Consider the following 26,787-nt stretch of genomic DNA (forward strand, 5'->3'; position numbering starts at 1 on the left):
GAGAGGAGATAGCAGAGGCTATGGATGGGCAGACTGGATGGACCATTTGGCCTTTATCTGCCATCATATTTCTATGTTCTATGTTTCTATAAGATTTTGACCCTTCTGTAATGGCAGTAACTAGCTCAAACCATTGGCATCATTTTTTTTTTTTAAATTTCTTTATTCATTTTATAACTTACATTAAGTATACAGTAAATATCAAACAATTATAATACAACATCACTTGAAAATCTACAATATCATACAACAAGAAGATTTAACCCCCACCCCCCTCCCAAATTCATATATAACTAAAATATACCACATGAAAATAATATCTTATGTCATTCATATATATATTCTTAGTGGAAAACCAAGAAACTCCCCCCACCCCAAATCCACATGTGTATTAAAATTGGGAAAAGTGTAAATTATTCATTTATAATAATTTAATAATGGTCCCCACACATCCTTAAATTTATTATAATAACCTTTTTGAACTGCCAACGCATTTTATATTAGTGACAAACTGAATTCCACCAAAAACAGTAATTCAGTCTTTTACAATCCTTCCAATTATATGTTATTTGTTGGATGGCAACTCCTGTCAATATCATCAAAAGCTTGTTATTATTAACAGATATTTGACATTGGCATCATTTTGTTGATCTTGCTTCACTATCCACTTCTAAATGGGAAGACACCTGCTGTTCCTAGGATTTGGGATAATGTACATGAGATAAATTTTAATAAACTATAAATTTGTGACTCCCATTATTCAGAACATATATGCAAGAGATATGAGTTACAGATGTGCTAATAATACTTACTTATTGCATTCATACTATGGGCCTCTTCTATCAAACTATGCTAGCAGTTTGTAGTGCGGTGAGCCATGTTGAATGGCCCGTGCTAAAAACTGCTAGTGCAGTTTAAAAGAAGAGGCCCTGAGTGTGCAACTCAGGCTTTGTACCCCATTTTGAAAATATTTCTTGTATGTGAACTGTGTGCCCCTTTTCTGATTAGTTGCTATCAACTTAAACTTAAACACTATAACAAACTGAACTTGACACTCACTAAGTCAGCCTGATCTGTTTATCCTGTTTCCTTATATAGATTCTCACCTTTACTTTCCTGTCCAGCAAATTTGAGCTGGGTCATAAACACCAACTAAATATTGCTGGGATGATTTCCATTATGTAAGTAATCTGTTTAATTTCTCTTTTATCATTGTAACAAAGAGTCCATACATAAATGAAGCAATGTGGCCACCAGATTAGTTAATTTTAATACATAAAATAAAGATCAGCAAAGAAATTGTAAAAGTAAGATGACCTATTAATAGAACTGAACTAATACTTTATTTTTTATTTGGGGGGGCAGTAGCAATTTTCAGACTGCCTACACTGTCTACAGGTATATTCGGGGTAAATATTCAGCCAAAAATAGCTATTTTTTTTCACCAGCAGTAGCTTTCTTTCCAAATATTTCAGTGCTGGACCCTAAGTTATGGAACCAGAGACCAATAGTTGCAGCTCTGTAGTCCTTCCTTTACCGATGCAGAGCAAGGACCGGGACTGTATATGTTCCAAGGTGTCATTGCAATTGAGCTGCAGTCAAGTTTCAAGTTTATTATTAGCATTTGATGAATCGCCTATTTGAATTACTAAGCGATGAACAAAATTTAAAAAATAGCATAAATTACATAAAAACAAACCAAATAACAAAATTCTATAATTTAATACAAACATGAGAAGGAAGGGAAGGAGGAAAAGTTACAATTTATCTTAGAAGAAATGGACAAACAAGGAAAATACAAAAGGAATTGGGGGGGGGGGTTGAAACTAGAGCACATTTTAAATTTATGGTAAATTTAAATGTTAAAAGCATCTTTAAAAAGATAAGATTTTAGCGATTTTTTTAAAAATGTAAGTCCAAAGGCTGCAAGCGGTGTACCACCTTAGATGTCACTGCCAATATAGTGCCTGCATCCATGTTGGTGAGAGCACTGTTAGATATGCTGTGCCCTTTTTGAAACTCCCTTTATCCCAGGACAAGCAGGCAGCTATTCTTGACTGATGGGTGACGGCACCGACGGAGCCCCGGTACGGACAATTTTAGAGTGATTGCACTCTAAGAACTTAGAAAGTTCTGGTAGGCCGCACCGCGCACGCGCGAGTGCCTTCCCGCCCGACAGAGGCGCGCGGTCCCCAGTTTCTTAGTTTCCGCGGAGCTAAGAAGACGCGTCTCTCTCAACGGCTGTTGTGAGAGGATTTTTTGTGAACTTCCCGCTCGCGTAAACTTTTTGAGGAATATTATTTCCTTTCCTTTTTTCTTTATTTTCTTTCTTAAAAAAAAAAAAAAAAAAAAAACTTTTTGTTTTTTTGCCTGTTTTTCGGCCTTGCCCCGGCGGGGCCTTTAGCCATCATCGAGGCCTCGGCCTTCGATTTGGCTGAAGCCGTTTTTACATTCATGCCCCCCCAACCCGGCTTCAAAAAGTGCCAGCGGTGTGCACGACCAATTTCACTAACTGATCCTCATAATTGGTGTCTCCAGTGTCTTGGTCCCGACCATCGAGCGTCAACCTGCACCCGCTGTGCAACTTTAAAAAAGAGAACTCTTAAAAATCGAGAGATTCAACAAAAATTATTGTTTGGTGCCGAGATGTCTGATTCTACACCGGCACCGACATCGGCACCGGCGCAGTCGGCACCCACATCATCGACACCACGCGATACCGCGGCGGTGTCGACTCCAGGTAAGCCGGCTAAGAAGCCTTCCCCGTTGGAGCGTCCTCCGGTCTCGATGGCAGCGAGTCCAATTCTGTCGACCTCGAGGCGCCCACGGAAGCGCTCCGCTCCAATAGAGGTGAGCCCCTCGACATCGGGGTCCTCATCCTCGGAGCGTAGAGCGGCACCGAAGGTACCATTAAAGAAAAAGACGGTACCGGTGCCTTCCCTTGAGGAGCGTATAGCTGCTGTTCTGAAGGAACAACTTAAAGAACAGCTACAGCACCTCCTACCTCCAGCCCTGGCATCGAATTTGCCGGTACCAGTCCGGTCTGAGCCACCGGTACCGATAGTGGACCGTCCTATTTTATCGACGTCCACTCTATCGGTACCGGTACAGTCGGTTTCCTCGGTCTCCATGCCGATTCTGGCGCCGGAGCCGAGAGCTCACCATCAAGCTGTACAAACTTCGGCTCCGGTGCGTACTGTAGCATCTCCCGGTACCGAATCGGGCAGGTCAGGGAAGTCTCTTCACAAGTCCCGGCATTTAGAGCCTTCCACTCCAGAGTCTCGAGACCGGAGTTCTCAGGTTCGAGACCCTGACTTATGGGGTGACTCGGAGGATCCTCTTCTTTCGGAGGGAGAATGCTCTTCTGGTGATGAGGACCCGTCTCTTTTAGAAGCCTCCTCTAAACCAGAAGTATCTTCCTTTTCTTCATTTTTGAAGGAAATGTGTGATTCTCTCTCCATTCCTTTGGAGGCTGAGTCAAAGAAATCCAAGGCTTTCCTTGATGCCTTGGACTTTGACCAGCCTCCAAAGGAATACCTTAAACTCCCTCTCCATGATATATTGAGAGAGACGTTTTATAAAAATCTGGAATCTCCTTTAACTATTCCTGGAGCGCCTAGAAAGTTGGATTCCTTGTATAAAGTCATTCCTATTCCTGGGTTTGACAAGCCCCAATTAGCTCATGAGTCCCTTTTGGTTGAGTCCACTTTGAAAAAGTCCAAAGGGGCTAGTGTATATGCCTCAGTCCCTCCTGGCAGAGAGGGCAAATCTATGGACAAGTTTGGTAAAAGGCTATACCAAAATGCTATGTTAGCAAATCGATCAGGAAATTATGCATTCCATTTCTCTTTTTATCTTAAGCACTTAATACAAAATATCACTGCTTTTGAGAAATATCTTCCTGATAGGAAAAAGTCTGCTTTTCACCACACTTGTTCATCTCTTTTACAGCTTCGAAAATTCATGGTAAGATCTATCTATGATACTTTCGAGCTGACCTCCAGAGCCACGGCCATCTCAGTGGCCATGCGAAGGCTAGCCTGGCTTCGTGTTTCAGAACTGGACGTTAATCACCAGGATAGGCTAGCCAATACACCTTGCTTAGGGGATGAGCTGTTTGGAGATTCCATGGACTCCACTACCCAGAAATTATCAGCTCATGAGACCAGATGGGACACGCTTCTTAAACCTAAGAAGCCTCCACCAACTAGGCCCTTTCGTCCACAATCAACCTACCAACGTAGATTTGTGGCTCGCCCTCTGCCTCAAACTGCTCAACAACCTAGGCGTCAGAGGCAACAGCGTCCAGCTGCTAGACAACCTCAGCAACAACAGCAGGTAAAATCTACTCCTGCACAAAAGTCTACTCAACCCTTTTGACTTGGTTCTCCAGAACATAGCCAGTCTTCTCCCTCCTACTCAACTTCCACAGCCTATAGGAGGACGTCTTTCTTATTTCATAAGCCGTTGGGAACTTATCACGTCAGATCAGTGGGTTCTGAACATCATCCACCACGGCTACTCTCTCAACTTTCAAACTCTACCTCCTCCAAGTCAACCAAAAGAGTCTGCTTCGCACAATCAGTCTTTCCTTCTTCTCCAGGAGGTTCAATCCCTTCTCCTTTTGAACGCCATAGAGGAGGTTCCTCTAGATCAAAAGGGACAGGGATTCTACTCCCGTTACTTTTTAGTCCCCAAAAAAACAGGAGATCTCAGACCAATTCTAGATCTCCGCGATCTCAACAAATGTTTGGTCAAAGAAAAGTTCAAAATGCTCTCTCTAGCCACTCTTTATCCTCTTCTAAATCAAGGCGACTGGCTATGTTCTCTCGATCTCAAAGAAGCATACACTCATATACCGGTCAATCTGGCCTCCAGACAATACCTACGCTTCATGATCAATCGTTGTCATTACCAATACAAGGTGCTACCCTTCGGTCTTGCCTCCTCTCCGAGAGTATTCACCAAATGTCTGATTGTGGTGGCTGCCTTCCTGCGATCTCACCACCTTCAGGTCTTTCCTTACCTGGACGATTGGTTGATAAAGGCCAATTCATCTCAGACTGTTCTCCTGGCCACCAACCAAACCATCAGGTTTCTTCAACTTCTGGGGTTCGAGATCAATCTACCCAAATCTCATCTCATCCCCACTCAGAGACTTCAATTCATAGGAGCTGTCTTGGACACAATCCTCATGAGAGCGTTCCTGCCGTCCAATCGTCTTCAAACGCTTCACTCTCTATGTCAGCAGGTGCTTCCACAGCGTTCCATCACAGCAAAGCAAATGATGATTCTCTTGGGTCACATGGCCTCCACAGTTCATGTCACGCCTCTTGCACGTCTTCACCTGCGCACTCCTCAATGGACACTAGCTACCCAGTGGTCCCAAGCGACGGATTCTTGCTCACGTCACATATCTGTGACATCATCTCTTCGTCAGTCTCTACAATGGTGGTTGGTATCCTCAAATCTGTCCAGAGGTCTGCTGTTCCATCAACCTCCTCATCAACTAGTCATCACCACCGATGCCTCCCCTTATGCATGGGGAGCTCATTTGAACGAGTTCCAAACTCAAGGTCTTTGGACTGCCCAGGAAAAGAAGCGTCACATCAATTTCCTGGAACTCAGAGCGATGTTTTATGCCCTCAAGGCCTTCCAACATCTTCTTTTTCCTCAAGTTGTCCTGTTGTGCACAGACAATCAAGTTGCAATGTACTACATCAACAAACAGGGTGGGACGGGCTCTCGCCTCTTATGCCAGGAAGCCCAAAAGATCTGGACTTGGGCCATAAATCACCATCTATTCCTGAAAGCTATTTACATTCAGGGAGAGGAGAATTCCTTAGCGGACAAGCTCAGCAGAGTTCTCCAACCTCACGAATGGACAATCGATCCGGTAACTCTACAATCCATCTTCGCTCAATGGGGCACCCCTCAGATAGACCTCTTTGCAGCTCCGCACAATCATCAGCTGCCCCTATTCTGCTCCAGACTCTACTCACCTCACCGTCTGGCAGCGGATGCTTTTCTCCTCGATTGGTCCAATCTGTTCCTGTACGCTTTCCCTCCTCTGCCTCTCATGTTGAGAACATTATTCAAGCTCAAGAGGGATCAAGCAACCATGATTCTGATTGCTCCGAGGTGGCCCAGGCAACATTGGTTCTCCCTTCTACTTCAACTCAGTTCCAGGGAACCTTTTCTTCTGCCTCTGTATCCTTCTCTGCTTACTCAGCATCAGGAAACTCTCCTACACCCCAACCTACAGTCTCTGCACCTGACAGCTTGGTATCTCTCGGGCTGACTTCTCATGATACACTCTTGTCTCAGCCTGTTCGTTCAATTCTGGATGCCTCCAGGAAACCGGCCACTCTTCAATGTTACCATCAGAAGTGGACACGGTTTTCTTCATGGTGTTTTCTCCATCATTATGATCCCACTTCCCTTGCAGTGGAGACATTGTTGGATTATCTCCTTTCTTTGTCAGACTCTGGCCTCAAGTCCACTTCAATCAGAGTCCATCTTAGTGCTATAGCAGCTTTTCATGAGCCAATCCATGGAAAACTCCTCTCAGCTCATCCCTTAGTGTCCAGGTTCATGCGGGGTCTTTTTAATGTGAAACCACCTCTTAAAGCCCCTCCTGTTATCTGGGATCTTAATGTAGTTCTTTCCGCTTTAATGAAGCCTCCATTTGAACCCTTGGCTACTGCTTCTTTCAAGTTTCTCACTTGGAAGGTGCTTTTTCTTATTGCTCTTACCTCTGCCAGGAGGGTCAGTGAGCTCCATGCACTAGTGTCGGATCCACCTTTTACAGTCTTTCATCATGACAAGGTGGTTCTGCGTACTCATCCAAAGTTTCTCCCGAAGGTTGTCTCTGAATTCCATCTCAACCAATCCATTGTTCTGCCTGTCTTTTTTCCAAAACCTCACTCTCATTCTGGTGAACAGGCTTTACATACTTTGGACTGTAAGAGGGCTCTGGCTTACTATTTAGACCGTACTAAGCCTCACAGATCATTCCCTCAACTCTTTCTGTCCTTTGATCCAAATAAATTGGGACGTCCTGTTTCGAAACGTACGTTGTCTAATTGGCTGGCAGCGTGCATTTCATTCTGTTATGCTCAGACCGGACTGACACTGGAAGGTTCTGTCACAGCCCATAAAGTCCGAGCTATGGCAGCATCTGTAGCTTTCCTCCGATCCACGCCCATTGAGGAAATCTGCAAAGCTGCCACTTGGTCCTCAGTTCATACTTTTACATCTCATTATTGTCTGGACACATTTTCCAGACGGGATGGACACTTCGGCCAATCTGTTTTACAAAATTTGTTTTCCTAATGGCCAACCTTCCCTCCATCCCTCTTTTATTAGCTTGGAGGTCACCCATCAGTCAAGAATAGCTGCCTGCTTGTCCTGGGATAAAGCACAGTTACTTACCGTAACAGGTGTTATCCAGGGACAGCAGGCAGATATTCTTGCGTCCCTCCCTCCTCCCCGGGTTGGCTTCTTAGCTGGCTTATCATAACTGGGGACCGCGCGCCTCTGTCGGGCGGGAAGGCACTCGCGCGTGCGCGGTGCGGCCTACCAGAACTTTCTAAGTTCTTAGAGTGCAATCACTCTAAAATTGTCCGTACCGGGGCTCCGTCGGTGCCGTCACCCATCAGTCAAGAATATCTGCCTGCTGTCCCTGGATAACACCTGTTACGGTAAGTAACTGTGCTTTTTAGTGCCAGATCTGAGCCAAAGAGGGAGGAAGCTATTACTGCCATGTGAAGGAATAATGGTTTCTTTTTCTTTTTTTTTTTTTTTTTAACTTGCATGGCAAAATGAGACTTCCCTTGCACACTAAGGGGCTCATAATAATAAAAAAAAAAGTCTACAAAGTGGCCTAAATGGGTACTTGGACAATCAAAAAGCCTGATCGTCCAAGTACCCATAACCAAAGCTGGTTTTAGACATATCTAACACCAGCTTAGGCCTTTCCTCTGCCTCTAAATTGACGTCGGGGATGATGTATCCTCACAACAGCAGCAACGGGATGTAATTGAATTCAACAGGCGGGCTGGTGGGCTGGGGGGGGCAGAAGAGGACAAACGCTGGAAGGCAGTGAGGGGAACATAGGAGGAAGGAAGGAAGGGACAATTGTTGGGCCTGAGGAAGGAAAGAAAGAAATCACCAGACAACCAAAGGTAGGAGAAATGATTTTATTTTCAATTTAGTGATCAAAATATGTCAGTTATGAGAATTTATATCTGCTGTCTATATTTTGCACTATATTTGTCTATATTTGCACTATATATATATATATATATATATATAGGCACTATATTTGCACTATATTTGTCTATATTTGCACTATATTTGTCTATATTTTGCACTATATTTGTCTGTTTTTCTATAGTTGTTACTGAGGTGACATTACATATTTTAAAAAGTCATCTGCCTTGACATCTGTGCCCTGTCCCTGCCTACCACTAGACCACATGAGGGGGAGACAGGGTACAAAGCCTGGCAGGGAGGGGGGACAGGGTACAAAGCCTGGCAGGGAGGGGGGACAGGGTGCAAAGCCTGGCAAGGAGTGTGGGGTTGTGTGCAGAGTGTGCAGAGTCTGGTTCAGAATGGGTTTTTTTCTTGTTTTCCTCCTCTAAATTTAGGGTGCGTCTTATGATCAGGTGCGTCTTATGGAGTGAAAAATACGGTATATGTTTGACTCAGACCAAGTGAAAACAGGTATAAGTGCCAAAAAAAGGGCCGCTGAGCTGATCGTGGCTGCCGCGATGATCTCAGCAGCCCTGGCAACCTGCCCACCCCCCACCGCAACCATTGCGGCAAGAAAGATGGCTCATCTCCCCTGCCATGACGGTGATCGGTCACCCCTCCCGAACTGCAGCACTTCAGGGATCGTGATCCTCACCTCAAAGTGCTGCTGTTCGGGGGGGGGTGGCCGATTGCCATCATGGCAAGAGAGTTACCCAATCACTCCTGCTGCGATCCACCCCCACCCGACACAATTGGGGCAAGAGGGAGCCCAACCCCTCCAGAACCCCCACACGTGCCCGTGACAAGATCGGGACAGGAGGGAGCCCAACCCCTCCTGCCCTGCCTAAACCCCCACCCACACCTGCGACAAGATCGGGGCAGGAGGGAGCCCAACCCCTCCTGCCCCACCAAAACCCCCACCCACACCTGTGGCAAGATCGGAGGGAGCCCAACCCCTCCTGCCATGCCAAAACCCCTTATCCCCCACTCCCACTAAGATATGGGCAGGAGGGATCCCAGGCCCTGCTGCCCTCGATGCACCCCCCAAGATGGCCCCTCCAAATCCCGTGACTCCCCCAACCTGGCGACCCCCATCCCCAACACCCCCCCCCCTGTAACTTAACAAAGTTGAATGAATGGGCCCCAAGCCTGTTCGTCCGGCAGGCCCGCCATCCTCAGAATGGCAAGCCTTAGGGTTTGATTGGCCCAGGCGCTTCAAGCTCCGCCCACAGATGGGGCCTTAGGTGTCTGGGCAAACCGGAATTGGCCCAATTGCCTTAGGCCCCTTCTGTGGGCAGGGCCTTAGGCACATGGGCCCAAACCAGCCTGATCCTGGCAGGGGGAATCTCATTCAGCTGAGCCAGCAGGAATCCACGAAACTGGCTCAGCTGATGGGGATTTCTCTGCCCTGATCAGACAAGGTAGTTGGGTATGTCTACAAAATTTGCTTTTATGCGTTTTTCACGTGGACGTTTTTATTTTTGAAAATGGCCAAAAAAGATAGATGTTCTAAGGACCAAAACTTATACCTAGGTCATTTTCAAAAATAAAAGATAGACGTCTGGCAGCTTTGAAAATGGACAATTTTTCTCTTGGGTTTGTGGACGTCTTACCCAAAATATCCAACTTTAGACTTATATGTCCTATCGAAAATGCCCCTCCATGCACACTACCAAGCAGAGCTCTGGGTTTCTGGCCCAGAAATAATCTAAGAAAAAGAACCATTTAAATTAAATTATTAATTTTTATAGTGTATATGGTTGGGCGAATTGGACGGACCATTCAGGTCTTTATTTGCTGTCATTTACTATGTTATCCCCCCAAAAAAACAAACAAACAGAGACCAAAGGCAGGCCAAGGCTTGGACTATTATAGCCTTCAGCCAATTATTCCTCAATGGCTCATATCTTGATGATTATTTCTCCCTCCCTCCCCTTCCCCACCCCTATCCCTGCAACCTGTCCTAGTTAATATAAGTACAATATCCAAGGTAGTATACTACTACTGCTACTACTCTTTATCATTTCTATAGCGCTGAAAGGCATACGCAGCGCTATATATTTAACACTCAATAGACAGTCCTGCTATTTAGGTAAACAGGACATTTCAGGTTGTAGAGTTTCTGTCAATAATATTATAGTCCATCTTAAAATTTGTTAAGGGCTAAACTACAGTATACGAGTATGCTGTGGAGATACTCATTCCACACCAATAAAAATATTCTCATGTTTCTTTGGGGACCTCCTCACATCTTGAGATTCCCAAAACATCAAGACATGACATTTGTTCCTCTGGTATCAAAATAAAGGGGCAATCTCCTAAAGCCAATGGTTCAAAATGCATTTTCCCCAAAAATATATGCTTTCTTCACTAATAACTTAGAACCTCTACCTTGTACTCCATAATCAATGTTTGATTGAGAATCACTTCTTTCTACATATTTAGAAGTAATCCTAAATAATCATTAAGTTCAGCCCAGAAAGTTTGAATATAAGGACAACCCCAAAAGGCATTAATCAAAGTGCTTTCTATGAGATTACATTTAGAATAGGATGTAGTACAGGAGAGTCCAACCTTGGCCCTCATGAGGTCGAGTTTTCAGATTCCCTATATGAATATGCATAAGATCTATTTGCACACAATGGAAGCAGTGCATGCAAGTAGAACTCATGCAGATTCATTGGGGAAATCCTGAAAATCCAATTGGATTGCGTCCCTTGAGGACCGACGTTTGACAACCCTAGCGCAGTGAGAGTGTGGTGCAGTGGTTAAAGCTACAGCCTCAGCACCCTGGGGTTGTGGGTTCAAACCCACGCTGATCCTTGTGACCCTGGGCAAGTCACCTAATCCCCCCATTGCCCCAGGTACATTAGCTAGATTGTGAGCCCGCCGGGACAAACAGGGAGAAATGCTTGAGTACCTGAATAAATTCATGTAAAACATTCTGAGCTCTCCTGTGAGAACAATATAAAAAATTGAATTAATAAATAAATAACCTACTCTATGAGCTTGTTTTGGGGAAATATACACTCTACATAAAACTTGATATTGACATTCCTACAATTCAGTACTGAACCTTATTCTAGAAATCTCCCTAATCAATTTCCAAAAATCCACTTGCACCAATTGATATGCTAAGTTCTTAATTCAAGCTTCCAACAAGGGGGAATAGTCACTACAGCGCACAAAAGTGTTCAATGCCTTATGAAGACTGGAAACAGATGTTCTCTCCAATGCATCCCCCTGCAGATTCTATTACCCAAGTGTGAATGCAACCCTTCCTGATCCCACCACATAATGTTTGAATTCAGAATATGTAAATTGATTATCTCAACCAAGAGCCATTGTTTGTTGAAAATCTGGAAATGAGTAAAGTGTCCCATCTTCTTTAAGGAGGTGTTCTAGCAAAAAAATATCCTGATCCTTCCACTTACAAAAGACCACATTATTCAATCCAGGTTTGAAGTCAACATTACCCACAATAGGCAAAAGGTCACTCCCCTCTTAAAGTCAATCAATTTGTACCTTTGCTTAATCTTTGTAAACCGCATAGAACTTCACGTTATTGCGGTATATAAGCTGTTGTTATTATTATTATTATTGGGATTTTGATGCCAATATGCCAGCAGATTCCTCCACAAAGATCTCAAGGGCCTTAATAGGATGCTCCTACTCAATACAGAGTGCAGCTTGTTGGGAGTGGCATGTAGCAAAGAATAAAAATACCAAGGAGCAAAAAAGATATTCCCATGAAGTGGGGTAAAATCTTCCAAATCTAACACCCAATCTTGTAGGTGTTGTAATAAACACGCTTGATTGTATCACTTGAGGCAAGGAACTCCCAAGCCCCCACGGCCTCAAGAATACTAAAAATATCCCATCTTCAATTTACATTTCCTTCCCCACCCCTCCCCTAGCCATCTAGGAAAACCACCATCCAGAAAAGGCTGATTCTACCCATTAAAGAAAGTAGCAAGTTACTTCTGCATTCCAGCTGTTAAGATGTGTCTTTCAACAATTTATCCACATTAAGCTGATACAAGTCTTCTAACTGCATGGTCAGCAGTATTCTAAGATATCTAAAAAAGTTACATGCCCATTGCAGTTCCCCCATTCTTGTCACAGCTCTGTCCTAGACACCAAAGCCTCCGATTTATCTAAGTTTAAATTAAAACCAGGAAAATCATTATATTCCTGTAGGCTCTCCAACAGAGCTGGGACAGAGCTATGGGGAGACTCCACATGTGCCAAGAGATCATCTGCAAATACTGCTATCTTAAAAGTTGCAGTTCCCAAGGAAAATCCTTAAATACCAGGATTAGCCAAAATTTCACAAATAACCGGATCAAGCATCAGCATAAACAACATGGGGGACAAGGGGCAACCTTGTCGTATCCCCTTCCTGGTCAGAAATGGATCAGACAACAACCCATTAACCCAAATCCATGCCCTTGGAGTAAAGTATTATTTATTTATTTAATAAGATTTATTTACCACCTTTTTGAAGGGATTTACTCAAGGCGGTGTACAGCAGGAATGAGTCAAACATAAGCAACAGACAATTACAGTAGTAAAAATATTCAGCTGGAGCTAGTGCAAATTGGACTGTAAACGTGTTCTTGCTTATTACCTGGATCAATCCAAGCTTCATAGAACTTCTACTCAATTGTTCCTGTCATTTGATGCAAACAGACTTGGAACTCTTGCTACCAAGAGAACCATCTCCTTATGGCTGGCGAACTGAATCTTTTTTTTCTATGTTTGGGCTGGAAGGTTGTATCACTGCACAAAAAGTTCAAGTTATGGCCACTTCAGTAGCTTATCTCTTGAAAAACAGCTACATGGTCCTTCATGCATACATTCATATCTCACTACTGTTTGGAGAATCATTCCAGATGGAATAGTTTGGCCAAGCAATTCTACAAAATGAATTCTCTATTTGAATGCAAACTTCCCTCCACCCTTATCCTGAAGCTAGGGAGTCTCACATGTGAGAATATGGTGCGTCTTTGTCCTATCACAGTTACTTATCTGTAACAGTTGTTATCTGAGGACAGCAGGCAGATAGTCTCACAACCCTCTCCTAGTTAGCTTCTTTTTAACTGAGCTGATAGTCCCGTGAGCCGACATTGGGCAGGAAGGCATCGGTGCATGCACGGTAGGGGTGGTCTCAAGACTCAAAAATGTTTTAAAAGTGATAGTCTGTACCGGACTCCGTGGATGACATCATCCACATGTGAGAATATCTGCCTACTGTCCTTGGATAACACCTGTTACAGTTAAGTAACAGTGCTATCTTTCATTAACATGTGTAAAAGCTGCTAATTACTGTATAAGTCAGGATTGTTCTAAAATAATGGCCTTAGTCTCTCTGCTATGGCTTCATCCTCCCTTAATGCCCCTTTTATCCCTTGATCATTTAATAGTCCATCTTACTCCCTCACAAGCTTCTTACTTTGAATGTACAGGCAGTCCCCAAGTTAAGAACGGGTTTTGTTTTTTTAACCGTTCTTAAGTTGAATTTGTATGTAACTCAGGTCCAAGTATTCTTCCTTCTCAACCTTGAGCCCCCTCTTGCATTCCTTTCCATCCCTCCCACTGTTCCCTCTCCACCACCAAATTCAACATTTCTCCTTCTCATCTCTCTCTTCCCCATGCATCTCTACCACACTCCTCTCCCACCACCATGTCCAATAATTCTCTCTCCCTCCCTATGTCCAACAATGCTCCTCTTTCTTCATCTCCCCATGTGAACCATCTCTCTTTCCCTCTCACTCAGACACCTAATTTTCCCTTTCTATTCCCTCCCCCACCTCATCATCTCTTTCCCTCACTCCCTCCATTCTTGCATCCTATTGTCCATGCTCCCCTTCCTCCTTCCTTCCATCCTTTGTCCGAAGTTTGTGTTCCCTTCCTTCTGAGTCTCAACATGCCCCCTCCCTCCCTCCATTCTGTGACCCAAGTATGTGCCTCCCTCCCACAGGTGTTTACCTTCTTCTTGCCTTCTCATCTTCCAGCCACAGTCATTGCTCTGTACAAAGCCGCAGGCAGCAATTCATATGTGTGTCCACAGCTGTGCCCTAAGCCTTCCCTTTGATGTTGGAGGAGCTTCCGACGTCAGAGGGAAGGCTTCTGACTCAGCTGCAGGATGTACGTAGGAGCCGCTGCCTACGGCTTTGTGCAGAGAAATGACTGCAGCTGGAAGGAGGAGGGAGTTGGCCAGAAGAAGGGAAACATCCATGTAAGGGAGGCACATACTTAGGGTACAGAATGAAGGGAGGGAGAGAGAGGGACGCGTTGGGACAGAGGAGGGAGGGAGAGGGAGAGGGGCACGTTGGAACACCGAAGGTAGAAAGAGGACCCCCGTTCATTATGAACATCCGATGTAAGTCGGATGTTCGTAAAATGGGAACTGCCTTACCTGGAATACATTAAAAAATCAAGAAGAGCAATACTGCTCATACAAAACTAAATCATAAAAATACTTAGTACATCATATACTCTATAACCTATTTTATAAAATCATGGCTGGACTTGCCACTAGGCAGAATAGGTATCCACTTAGAACAGAGCTTTTCAGCCTAGTCTATGAAACACACCCAGCTAAGTCAGGTTTTCCAGATACCCACAATGAATATGTTTTCAGAATACCCACAATGAATATGTTAGTTTTTTAAAAGTCTAGAACCTTTGCTTTTGGTCTAGATTTTAAAAAAACTAACTTTTTTTGGATGGGGGATTACATCAAGGAATTGTTATCTAGATGGGAATGTATGGAAGGAGTAGAAAAATGCAGTGGATAAAACTGAAAGGAGTCATTGTAAGGGTGACAGATCTTTTTGTGAGGCAAGTAAGTAAAGGTAAGAGGAAAAGAAGGCCGCTTTGGTTCTCAAAAGTAGTAGCTGAGAAGGTAAGAAATAAGAAGTTAGCTTTCATAAACTACAAAAGATTGCAGAAAGAAGAAGACAAGCAAAAATATCTGGAAAAGTTAAGAGAGGCTAGTTGAGAAGTCAGGAAAGCAAAAATACAAATGGAAGAAAAAATAGCTGACACGGTAAAATGGAGAGAGAAATTAATTTTTAGATATATCAGTGATAGGAAGACGTACAAAAATGGCATTGTGAGATTCAAAAGTGAAGTGGAGAAATATGTAGAAGCTCATCAAGAAAAGGCTGAATTGCTTAACAAATATTTCTGTTCTGTGTTCACAGCTGAAGATCCGGGAGTGGGACAGCAGAAGACAAATGTGAATAGGGATGGTGGAGTGATAGACCCCGATCAATTTTCAGAGGGTTCTGTTCATGAGGAGCTAGCTAAATTAAAGGTAGATAAAGCCAGATGGAGCCAGATGGTGTACATCTGAGGGTGCTGAAGGAGCTTAGAGAAGTTCTGGTGGATCCACTGACTGACCTTTTCAATGCATCTCTAGAGTCGGGAGTGGGACTGGAGGACTGGAGAAAGGCAGAAGTAAAGAAGAAGTAGGGAATTACAGGCTAGTAAGTCTGACTTCTGTGGTAAGCAAATTAATGAAATGTTTCTAAAAGAGAATAGTGAAGTTTCTGGAATCCTGTGGATTACAGGACCAGAGACAACATGGATTTAGTAGAGGTAGGTCTTGTCAGACAAATCTGATCAATCTCTTTGACTGGGTGACTAGAGAATTGGGTAGAGGGAATGCACTACATGTAGTGTATTTAGATTTAGCAAAGCCTTTTACAGTTTACCACACAGACATCTAATAAATAAACTGAGTGCTCTTGGGATGGGCCCCAAAGTGATGGGCTGGGTCAGGAACCAGTTAAGTGGAAGATGACAGAGGGTAATGGTCAATGGAGATTGCTCTGAGAAAAGGGATGTTACCAGTTGTGTGGCTCAAGGTTCTGTTCTTGGACCTTTTCTTTTTAACATTTTTATACGCGATATTGCTAAAGTGCTGTCGGGTAAGATTTGCCTCTTTTTGGATGATACCAAAATCTGCAATAGTTTAGACATCCCGGATGGTGTGAATAACATGAAGAAAGACCTGGCGAAGCTTGAAGAAAGGTCTGAAATTTGGTGGCTAAAATTTAATGCTAAGAAATGCAAAGTCATGCATTTGGGCTGCAAAAACCCAAAGGAACGGTACAGTTAAGAGCAGACATGGACAAACTACAGCCCACGGGCCATATCCGGCCTGCTGAATTTGTCAGGCTGACACAGCGGGTAAAGGGTCATGAGCCGGAGTGGCTCGCACCTGGCATGCTCCTGCCGGTTGCCATGCCGACAGCCCCTCGCACTGAGAACAAGGGGTCCCGCTGCCAAAAGGAAAGGCTCCAGAACCTGCGCATGGCTGAGCTGGGCTGGTCCGCTGGGAGGGAGAAGGGCAACGCTGGGGGTGTGGTGTGTAGCACAAGACACGCTCTTGATTGGCTGAGCCCCAGCACTTTAAACTACAATTCTCAGTGTGCCCACACAGGAAGTGGTAGCAGCCCCAATCACACAGGAAATCTGGCAGCGTGGTTTTCGGGGGAAATTCTGGGTTGGGTTACGCCTGCTAGGTGCTGTGGTAGCAGGCTATGGAGAAGGAGGAAGCCAGATCAGAGATGGAGGTGCTGTTTGCCCACGTGAGTACCGGAAAACTGCCTGCTGGCCTGGATCCCTGCATCCTCTGCTGTCTCAGCTGCTCCTTCACCTTCCCTGTGTTTTTTTTTTTAATTGCTAGTGTTCTAAGCTAGTGAAAGCTGTGCGAGCTTGGTGGTTGTGGCTGGGATTTAGAAGAGTCCCCTCGCCTCCATCTTTTTTTTCCCTTTCATTTTCTTTGAAGACACCCCCCATGATTTAGAAGAGCCCTCTCTCCACCTTTTTTTCTCTTTCATTTTCTTTGAAGACCCCCCCTTTCTGATTTAGAAGAGCCCTCTCTCCTCCACCTTTTTTTCCCTTTAATTTTTTTTGTATATTCACTGTGAACTAGATAATTAGACTAGCTGACCTAGTGGGGAGGGGTGGCATGGCAGAAGAGCATCCTTTCTCCCATTCCTTCCCCTGGTCCCATATCCAGCATCTTCAGCCCCTCCCCTTCTCTATTTTGCCACTATAACACTATCAGGGCTGCTTCAAAAATATATTGCACATCATAGAGAGAACATAGGTAGTAATAATTTCTTTTTAATCATGAAATGTCCAAAAGGATCATCATTCAAATAAAAATCACTGATCCATATCAAAAAATCATAAATGGAAAAGATCTTCTAGATGACTAAATATTAATCACAACAAAAAAATTCTTAATAAGCACCCAAAGGGGAGAAGCATCAGAATCTCGATTAGAAAGGGATCATGGGGCCTCTTATAGCTCCTGCTATTGCAGTACCCACTTCACCAATCCTCATCAATTGTAATCATATGCTTCTACCCCCAACCTTACAATTGTAAATAAACTTTATTCAAAAAAACTATTTTAAAATTCCCTTAGAAATGTTGCAGAAAATGCAAGACTAATTTATGTAGAAACCCTTCTTCAACAATAATCACATTATCAACATGTAAGGTTTCACTTATCTGGTCTCTAGATTACTTCATATGGTAGGTGACATCAATATTTTTAAGATTTAGGATCTTTCATATTTCCTGTTTTGCTATCAAAAATATATTGCACCAGCATGGGGTCTTTCAGTAGAATCCCAAGCTCAAGTGCTGCTGTGCCCCAACTTCCCCCTGACAAGAAATGTATCAGTGGAGAGAAGGATATAACAGCACTTGTGTTGGCCTCTACTGGAAAATGCCATGTAAGTGCAGAGCACTTTTGGAGTGGTCCATGTAAAAAGGAAGAAGGAGAAGAGCTAGACCCAGGAGCAGGAGAAGGAATGGAAGATGATATACTGGATGGGAGGTGGGAGGGGATAGGAAGATGAAGGGGAAATGCTTGACCTGGGGATGGATAGGGAAGGGAAAGGGGATTGCAGACCATTTAAGGAGGGAAAGAAAGGGGAGATGCTAGTCACCGTAGAGAGGTGGGTGACCACTGTGGGAAAGCAGGTAAAGGGGGGATGCTAGCTATCTGGGAGGAGGAATATAGAGGGGAAGGGGATATACTGGACATGGGAGGGTGTATGGCCTTGAGCTGCCCATGGAGGCAAAACAGGTGGGGTGCATGACTGAAGGTTTGTCTAGGGCAGTACATACCCTTGGGTTAGCCCTGTATAAAATCTACTAGAAGCAATTCTGCTTTTGTATTTCAACCTGCTTCAGCATTCATGCTTTCTTAAATATCTTGTGTATTAAGTGTACTAACATTTTATTGTCCTTTTAGGCCTGTAGCTCCTATGATACCACAGTTTACCAGCTTACATCTTGTCTTTATTGATGCTATTGCTTTGGCCTTGGTGAGCTACTCCATTCTTCTTTGCATGGGGAGATTGTTTGCCTTCAAATATGGTTATGGCATCAACAGCAGCCAGGTCAGCACCAAAATGTGCCTGGGTATCTAAAAAAACAACAACAATGTGCCCAGAAAAATGTATACACACTTCAATCCCTGTGGACACTGCAGTCAGTGTTTGTGTCTGGATGCTAATGATGACCACTTTAAGCACCTAGAGTCATGTGAAAAAATTAGGACACCCCATGAAATATTCAGTTTTTTCTTAAGAAATGTTCACATATCAATGTCAAATCTTTTTTTTTAATTTATCTCTGGAAAAGAAAGTGATGTAATTGCAGGTAAACGACAAATATTTTCCTTGATTTACTCATGAAAAAAGATATCCACAAAAATGTGTATTCTAACTGAGGAATAAATTAGGAAACCCTACACACTAATAGTTAGTATTACCCCCTTTGGCTGAAATAACTGCAGTGAGACACTTCTTGTAGCCATCTCGATGTCTCTGACATCGGTCTGAGGAAAGTTTGGCCCACTCCTCAATGCAGAATTCTTTCAAATGTGAGATGTTTGAGCGGATTTTTTGCATGTATAGCCCGATTCAAATCACCCCACAGCATCTCAGTGGGATTAAGGTCAGGGCTTTAATTCAGCCACTCCAGGACTCTCCATTTCTTAGTTTTCAGCTAGTCCTTGGTGGATTTACTGGTATGTTTTGGGTCATTGTCATGTTGCAGGGTCCAGTTCCGCTTCAGCTTTAATTTTCTTACAGATGGTCTCACATGTTCCTCAAGCACCGTATGATACATGGTAGAATTCATGGTGGATTCTGTGATGGTGAGCTGGCCAGGTCCTGCTACAGCAAAGCATCCCCAAACCATGACACTTCCATTTCCCTGCTTCACAGTTGGTATGAGGTTCTTTTCCTGGAATGCTGTATTTGCTGTACGCCAAACATGTCCTCTTCTGGTGTCCAGATAATCCATAGAACACTATTCCAAAAGTCCTGGTGTTCTCTCTGGCAAACTTCAGTCTGGCCTTGATGTTTCTCTTAGAGAGCAAAGGTTTTCTCTTTGCAAGTTAAATTAGTGCAGTCTCTTTCTGATTGTAGAGGCATGCACTTTCACATCAACAGTAGTAAGAGCCTGCTGTAGGTCCTGTGATGACATTTTAGGATTTTGGAGGCTTCTTTTAGCATCTTGCTGTCTGCTCTGGGGATCAACTTGCTTGGATAGCCAGACCTGGGCATGTTGGCAGTTATTTGGAAAGTCCTCCACTTGAACACTATTTTCCGGACCATGGAATGGCTGATGTCAAATTCTTTCGAGATCTTTTAAAATCCCTTACCAGACTTATAAGCTGCTACAATCTTCTTTCTGAAGGCCTTATACAGCCCTTTTGATCTCACCATGGTGTTCACTCTCACCACAGCAGTCATGACCACACCAAACTAAATGTCTGAGGTTTAAGAAGGGCAAATCTCCTTCAAAATACTGAGTAATGATGTTCTAATCATGTGCACCTGATGTGATATACCTGTGTGTGTGATTTGAGTCACTTTAAGTGGGAGGATATGTGGGTATGTCCTAATTTATTCCTCAGTTAGAATATACATTTTTGTGGATAACTTTTGTTTCATGAGTAAATTAATGAAAATTTTTGTTGTTTACCTGCAATTACATCATTTTCTTTTCCAGAGATAAATAAAAAAAGATTTGACATCGATATGTGAACATTTCTTAAGAAAGAACTGAAAATTTCATGGGGTGTCCTAATTTTTTCACATGACTGTAATATGATGTCTATATAAATCTAGTAATAAAGCTTTTATGCAGATATTTTTTATGTTGAAGTGTGTATACATTTAATAGGCCCCTCTGTATATATGTATGTTCATATCTATATCAATAGAGGGAGATACAGCATATTTTACTATTATTCTGAATACGAATAATGAAATATATTATTTGGCCGAATAGAAATAATGGTCATTGAGCTTTAACATAAATAATTAAAGAAGCAACGTGAAATCAGAGATCATGTGTTTATTTCAATAGGATTTAGCACAGTTGATCCCCAGATTTGTCAATCAAAACATGGACCATGTTGAGTCCCTGTTCCATCATAACAAAGGTGTACTACTTTAAAATGATGTTGTGTTGGAAATAAAGACTTGGCATCATATATATTGCTTCTTCAGTAATTCTTGGTTTTCCGTTGCTCTACATTTACTGATTTACTGCAGCTCTGTTGGATTCTTTTTGTTGTGCTTCCCTCTTTATTACAAATTGTGGTTATAAACTCAAGATTTGTTCTGCCATTCTTGCAAAGTATATATTACCCAGTGTTGGTTTGATTTGAAATCAAGTAAATTAAAATTACAATTTAAAATAATTTTGTATGATTTTTTATTTTTATTTGAAATCACTCTTTTATCCTGATTTTGATTTTAGACTTGAAATCATATATTCAAGTAAATTAATATCTTTTTTCGTTATTAAATCAAAAATCATTTGCTGATGAATGTTCATTTAATCTTAGGGTTCATAGATTTATTACTATGATGGTCAATAACATCAGCAAGGTCTAAACTCTAAGCTACCAAAGTCCATAAGCCCTATTTATATATTCATTCTTGCCATACTTGTATATGGAAGTACAAGCTGATCAACATTGACGGATTAGTCTATAATCCTGTCTCATGACAATTACATTTAATAGTAGTACCTTTCTGTGCCGATTTTTGATTTGAAACCATTTGTGGACTGATTTCAATTTGAAATCACAATGGCTTACTGATTTTGATTTCAGATTTGTTTTGTACTTAGTGATTTTGATTTTAGTTTGAAATACTTGTCAAAATAATTTTACCCAATACTGATACACAATTTCTGTAATAAATCTTACCCTCCCCTTTTATAAAACTGCGCAAGAGGTTTTTATGGCATGCTGAATTCTCTGCGCTTCTCTGACACTCATAGGAACTCTATGACCGTTGCACTCAATGCTCTGCATTGCTCCATCAACTGGCGTTAAAAACCTCTTGCACAGTTTTGCAAAAGGGGGGAGTTAAAGAGGAACCACTGCTTGGCATCACAAAGAGCTACTTGGAATAAAGAAAAAAATTACTTATTTTCTTAACTAGTAGATTTGTTTTGCAGGAACTGATAGTTCTAGGGCTATGCAATATAACTGGTGCCTTTTTCAGAAGCTTTATAATCAGCTGTAGCATTTCCAGAACGATAATCCAGGAGAAGTCAGGTGGAAGTACACAGGTCAGTGAATTTTCCTAACATGGCAGAGAGTCAGCCACAGCAGATGATGGAAGGTTAACCAGATGAATAATGTAGAAATGTGATGAAAAGAGCAATTTAAAAAAAATATTAACTTCCCTCCTCAAATGTGACTAAATTTATACACAAATTACATAGAATACAACACTGTGGTATATAGTGCAGGATCTCACTAGGGAAGTAGTATTTGCTAATTTTTAAGTCAGGGGTATTTTGGGTCCAATATCTTCTTACTTGAGGCCATGACACCAATAACACTTCTTGACATTCATTCCTACCAGAACACCTGGCCTTGGTCACACATGCAGAATAAAAATAAACCTTATGTAAATATAGGACCACAAACTAAAAGTATTAATGTGCACAAATGAAGCCCTAAGATGTCAGACTGCATGCAGTATAGCACCAGAGAAATAGAAAGAAATGCATTTCTTCCTGAACAATGCAAAATATAGACAGCAGATGTAATTTCTCAAAACTGACATATTTCAATCACTAAATTGAAATAAAATCATTTTTATTGTCTGATGATTTTATTTCTATAATCATATTTTCCCAGTCTCTGGTTGCTCTTTCTTTTGTCTATGCTCTTAACTATTTCCAGGGCCTCTACAAATCTCCGCAAAGGCAACAATTCCAGTCCGTCCCCATCTATCAACAAAGCCACCAGGCGCAAAGGAAGGCATGGGCAGCTGCCCAACCGAAGAAACCCACGTAGCATTTTTTCAAATTGATGCTCCACACTCCTTGAGAAGGTCAGGAGCAGCATTTGGTAAACATACAATCATTGAGGAAGTATCATCATATTATAAAGAGCAATGCACCCCATCAAGGAAACAGGAAAATGCTACCAAGTCAGCAAGCGTGATTTGGTCATGTCCATCAAAGGATGTATATTAAAATCATGTAGTTGGGTGATATCGTGCAGAATTCTAATTCCCAAATATACAACTTTCCCAGGGACCCAGGTTAATGGAAAGGGACCATTCCATTGTGCTGGCAAAGTCAGTTTGAATGGGAGGGCTACTGATTGATGATAGTTCAACAAGAAACCAAAGTGAAAACCATACTCAACCAAGGCATCAAGCAGATGAGGCAAAGAACGTTCTGGATTTGTCAAGATAAGCATCAAGTGATGTATTCAATTTCAAATGTCATTTATTGATACACTTATTGTAAGCTGTAAAATTGAATAAAGATAAAAAAAAAAAAAGATAAGCATCAAATCATCTGCAAATGCTAAGGCTTTCAACTCATAATCAGCAATATGGATGCCAGTGATGTGGACATCTCGTTTCAAGATTCTCAATAAAGGTTCTAGATATAAAAGAAACAGTAACGGGTCCCCTGGGAGATACGAAGGAGGAGGAACGAGTCCCTTTGATAAGTATTGACGCACAAAGGCTAGCCTATAAAGTGTGCAAACTATCCAAAAACCAACCAGATATTCCCATGTGAGACATCGCAGGGAAGAGGAAAGACCATTCCACCCAGTTGAAGGCCTTGTCTGCATCCAGACTGGCCAACAACCCGGGTGTTGCAGTCGCCTGGCCTGTCACCAGCGCAGTCAAAACTTTACGCACATTCAGTACGGACTGGCGGCCACGCACAAAACCAACTTGCTCCTCCTCTATAAGCAGGGGTAAATAGGATGCCAATCTATCCACCAACACCTGCACAAAAATCTTAAGGTCAATGTTGAGCAGGGAAATAGAGCGATAAGATTCGACATACAGAGGATCTTTTCCTGGTTTTGGAATTAGAGTAATAAGGGAATCTGTAGCACCTGGAGGAAATCAAGCATCATCCACACAAGCATTGAAGTAATGCACCAGTGCACCAGGAAGATGATAAAGAAGTAATTTATAATATTCTGCGGTAAACCTGTCTGGTCCTGGCACCTTGCAAGTGGACAAAAACTTAATAACCTGTTAAATTTTCACCACTGTCAAGTGTGCATTCAACGAGTCTAATATCTGTGGGGTTAAACGCAGTAAAGAGGTGTCACCCAGATGCGCCTGTACCAAAAAGGGCTGAGAGGGCGAATCAGCTGTATACAGATGGGAAAAATAATCACAAAAGGATATGGAGATCCTATCAGTAGATGAATGAAGTGAACCAACTGAGGTCTACTTCAAGACTTAGTAAGTTGAGCAAGAAAGCACCAGGGACAGTTCCCAAAACAAAAGAATCTAAATTTGCTATAGATTGTGCCACGCTTAGCCCATTCAAGCAGCAGAGTGTTTAAAGCTACCTGCGTGGTCAGCATAAATTTCTTATGCGCGGGTGTAGGACGACGGAGATAGGTCTTCTTGGCACATTGAAACTCGTGTTCGAGGGAAATAATTTTATCAGCAATACGGCGGTTCCGCACAGCGATGTAAGCAATGACATCCCCATGTAGTACCGCCTTAGAGGCTTCCCAGTAAAGGACTGAGTCAGCAGCATGCTCAGCATTAAAATGTGCATAATTTGCCCACCATTCCACTAAATATTGTTGAAAATGAGGATCATCGTTCAGATAAGCAGGAAAGCGCCAACCTCCACCTCTGCGATTCCCTACCTCCATATGTACAAGCACCATGGCATGATCAGAAATTGCCTATGGAACAATAACAGAGGAAGAACCTAGGAGAGAATAATGACTGAGATACGAGAACGTAATCTATATGGGACCAAGTAGAATGGAAGCGGGAGAGATGCGTATAATCTCTATCTGTGGGGTGTAACAATCTCCAACTAAATCCAGAGTAGAACATAAGTATGGGACCCCCCCCCCCCCTTATGAGAATTTGAAGGCTGCTGACCTGGGGAAGACCTGTCTAGGGAAGGATTAAGCACTTGATTCAAATCCCCTGCCAACATCAGGGGGCCTGCATCTGATCCCAAAGCAGTCTTAACAAGGGATTGAAAGAAGGCATGCTCATAGGTAGTTGGAGCATGCACTACTAATAGATTAAAACTAAATGCACTCAAAGTCACCTGCAGGAGCACAAAGTGGCCATAAGTATCTTTGTCATGCAGTTTAGTTCGGGACTGTAGACATTTACTAATAAGAACTGCTACCCCACCTTTCTTGCAAGTAGTAGAGGGGGCTGGAGGAGTTGCCGTACAGTGAGAGATTGGAGAAACTGGGCCTCTTCTCCCTTGAAAAGAGGAGACTGAGAGGAGACATGATCGAAATATTCAAAATACTGAAGTAGATAAAGACAGACTGTTCACACTCTCCAAGGTAGGGAGAACGAGAGGGCACTCTCTAAAGTTGAAAGGGGATAGATTCCGTACAAACATAAGGAAGTTCTTCTTCACCCAGGGATTCAAGACTAAGCTGGACAAGTTCCTGCTAAACTGGAATGTACGCAGGTGAGGCTGGACTCATTTAGAGCATTGGTCTTTGACCTGGGGGCCTCCATGTGAGCAGACTGCTGGGCAGGATGGACCACTGGTCTGACCCAGCATCATCAATTCTTATGTTCTTAAGTATATCTCTCCCACCAATCCAGGTTTTAGTTTCATATGTTCTACATCAGACAATTTGGTTTCATGTAAACAAGCAATATCCACTTCTTGTCGGCATAGGTAAGATAGTAATTTAGCCTGTTTAATAGGAGAATTCACACCTGACACATTCCAGGTTGCTACTCTCAGCGACAAAGGAGATTAGCCCCAATTATCCCAGATAGAAAAAAGAACAAGGTTTCCCTGAATGGAAAAATCTTAATAATCAATATAGTTTGGAGTTCTTATGCTTTCAGGTGGACTTCTTGGGACACCAGGCTGCACAGTGGTATAAATTGATAATCTGGATTTATGAATAAAAAACCAAAAACTGGACTTCGGAATATTTGGAGTATTGAGATTAAGCATCAAATTACTGCATCTCAATGGCCACGAATTTGGTCTTGGACGATGAGATGTACAGTATCTGCATCTATGAGACAAACTTTGTTTTTTCTGTTACATAGAGCATTTTGGACCCCTGTTCGTTTACAAAAATTAGATCACTCTAAGTCTAATAGATGTTGGCATTGTCATCTCGAAGCTGGGACTTTAGATCATCTATTATTCTATTGTCCATTTATTTTGGCTTTTTGGAAATCTATATGGGGCCAAATAAATAGGTTATTAGAAAATCTGGTGGCTTTAACATATGATACTATTTTATTTGGCATGTCAATGAGAGTGAAGAGTCAGATTTCTTCAAAAAACAATAAACTTTTACTTATTATGACAGGAGTTGCCATTCAACAGATTACATTTAATTGGAAAAATTGGAGCAGATTAAATTACAGTTTTTGGTGGAATTCTTTATGTCATCTATATAAAATGGAAAGAACATTAGCCACACAGAAAGGATATTTTAGTAAATTTCAAGATGTTTGGGGACCATTAACAGATTATTGTAATGAGTAGTTAACATTTTCCCTTAATAATACAATTGAAATGATGGGATAAGGATGGGGGGGTTTCTGATTCTTTATTAAATGTTTGGATTAATAGGAAAGATTATATTGTATAATATATGTGAATGCATATGATATGGGAGGGATAGGAGGGAGGGGGTTATAATTTCATTAATTTAAGTTGATTGTAATAGAATATCAAGTGATGTTTTTAAGTTCAAATGTTATTTCTTGATACACTTGTTGTAAGATAAAAAAATGAATAAAGATTAAAAAAAAAAAAAAAAGAACAAGGTGCAATAAATCAATTAAGGGACACCCGGGTGCCCAGCCTTCACCACAGGTATCCAACAGTTCTGCAGCCAAGCCTGAAAAGTGTAACATAATACAAAGCCCCATACATTCACAACCATACCGTCCCTCACATTCCCACCCTATCCACTATCCCCAACCTCGAAAGAACCCCATTCTAAAA

General features: G+C 42.3%; 1 protein-coding gene across 10 annotated transcripts in view; it reads left to right on the forward strand.

Moving 5' to 3' along the window:
• The window catches only part of SLC26A8 (solute carrier family 26 member 8), a 138,534-nt gene that overhangs the window by 69,679 nt on the left and 42,068 nt on the right, over nucleotides 1–26,787 (forward strand). For 7 of the 10 annotated variants that reach the window (XM_033917323.1, XM_033917322.1, XM_033917331.1 and 4 more), the window contains exons 8-10: nucleotides 1,099–1,181; nucleotides 18,545–18,692; nucleotides 21,778–21,891. In XM_033917323.1, coding sequence (XP_033773214.1) covers nucleotides 1,099–1,181; nucleotides 18,545–18,692; nucleotides 21,778–21,891 — 345 coding nt within the window. The remainder of the gene's footprint in view (nucleotides 1–1,098; nucleotides 1,182–18,544; nucleotides 18,693–21,777; nucleotides 21,892–26,787) is intronic. The other 3 variants (XM_033917327.1, XM_033917329.1, XM_033917324.1) reach the window with 2 other exon arrangements.

Source organism: Geotrypetes seraphini, chromosome 13 (genome assembly GCF_902459505.1).
Source record: "Geotrypetes seraphini chromosome 13, aGeoSer1.1, whole genome shotgun sequence".
In the NCBI taxonomy this organism is placed as follows: domain Eukaryota; kingdom Metazoa; phylum Chordata; class Amphibia; order Gymnophiona; family Dermophiidae; genus Geotrypetes; species Geotrypetes seraphini.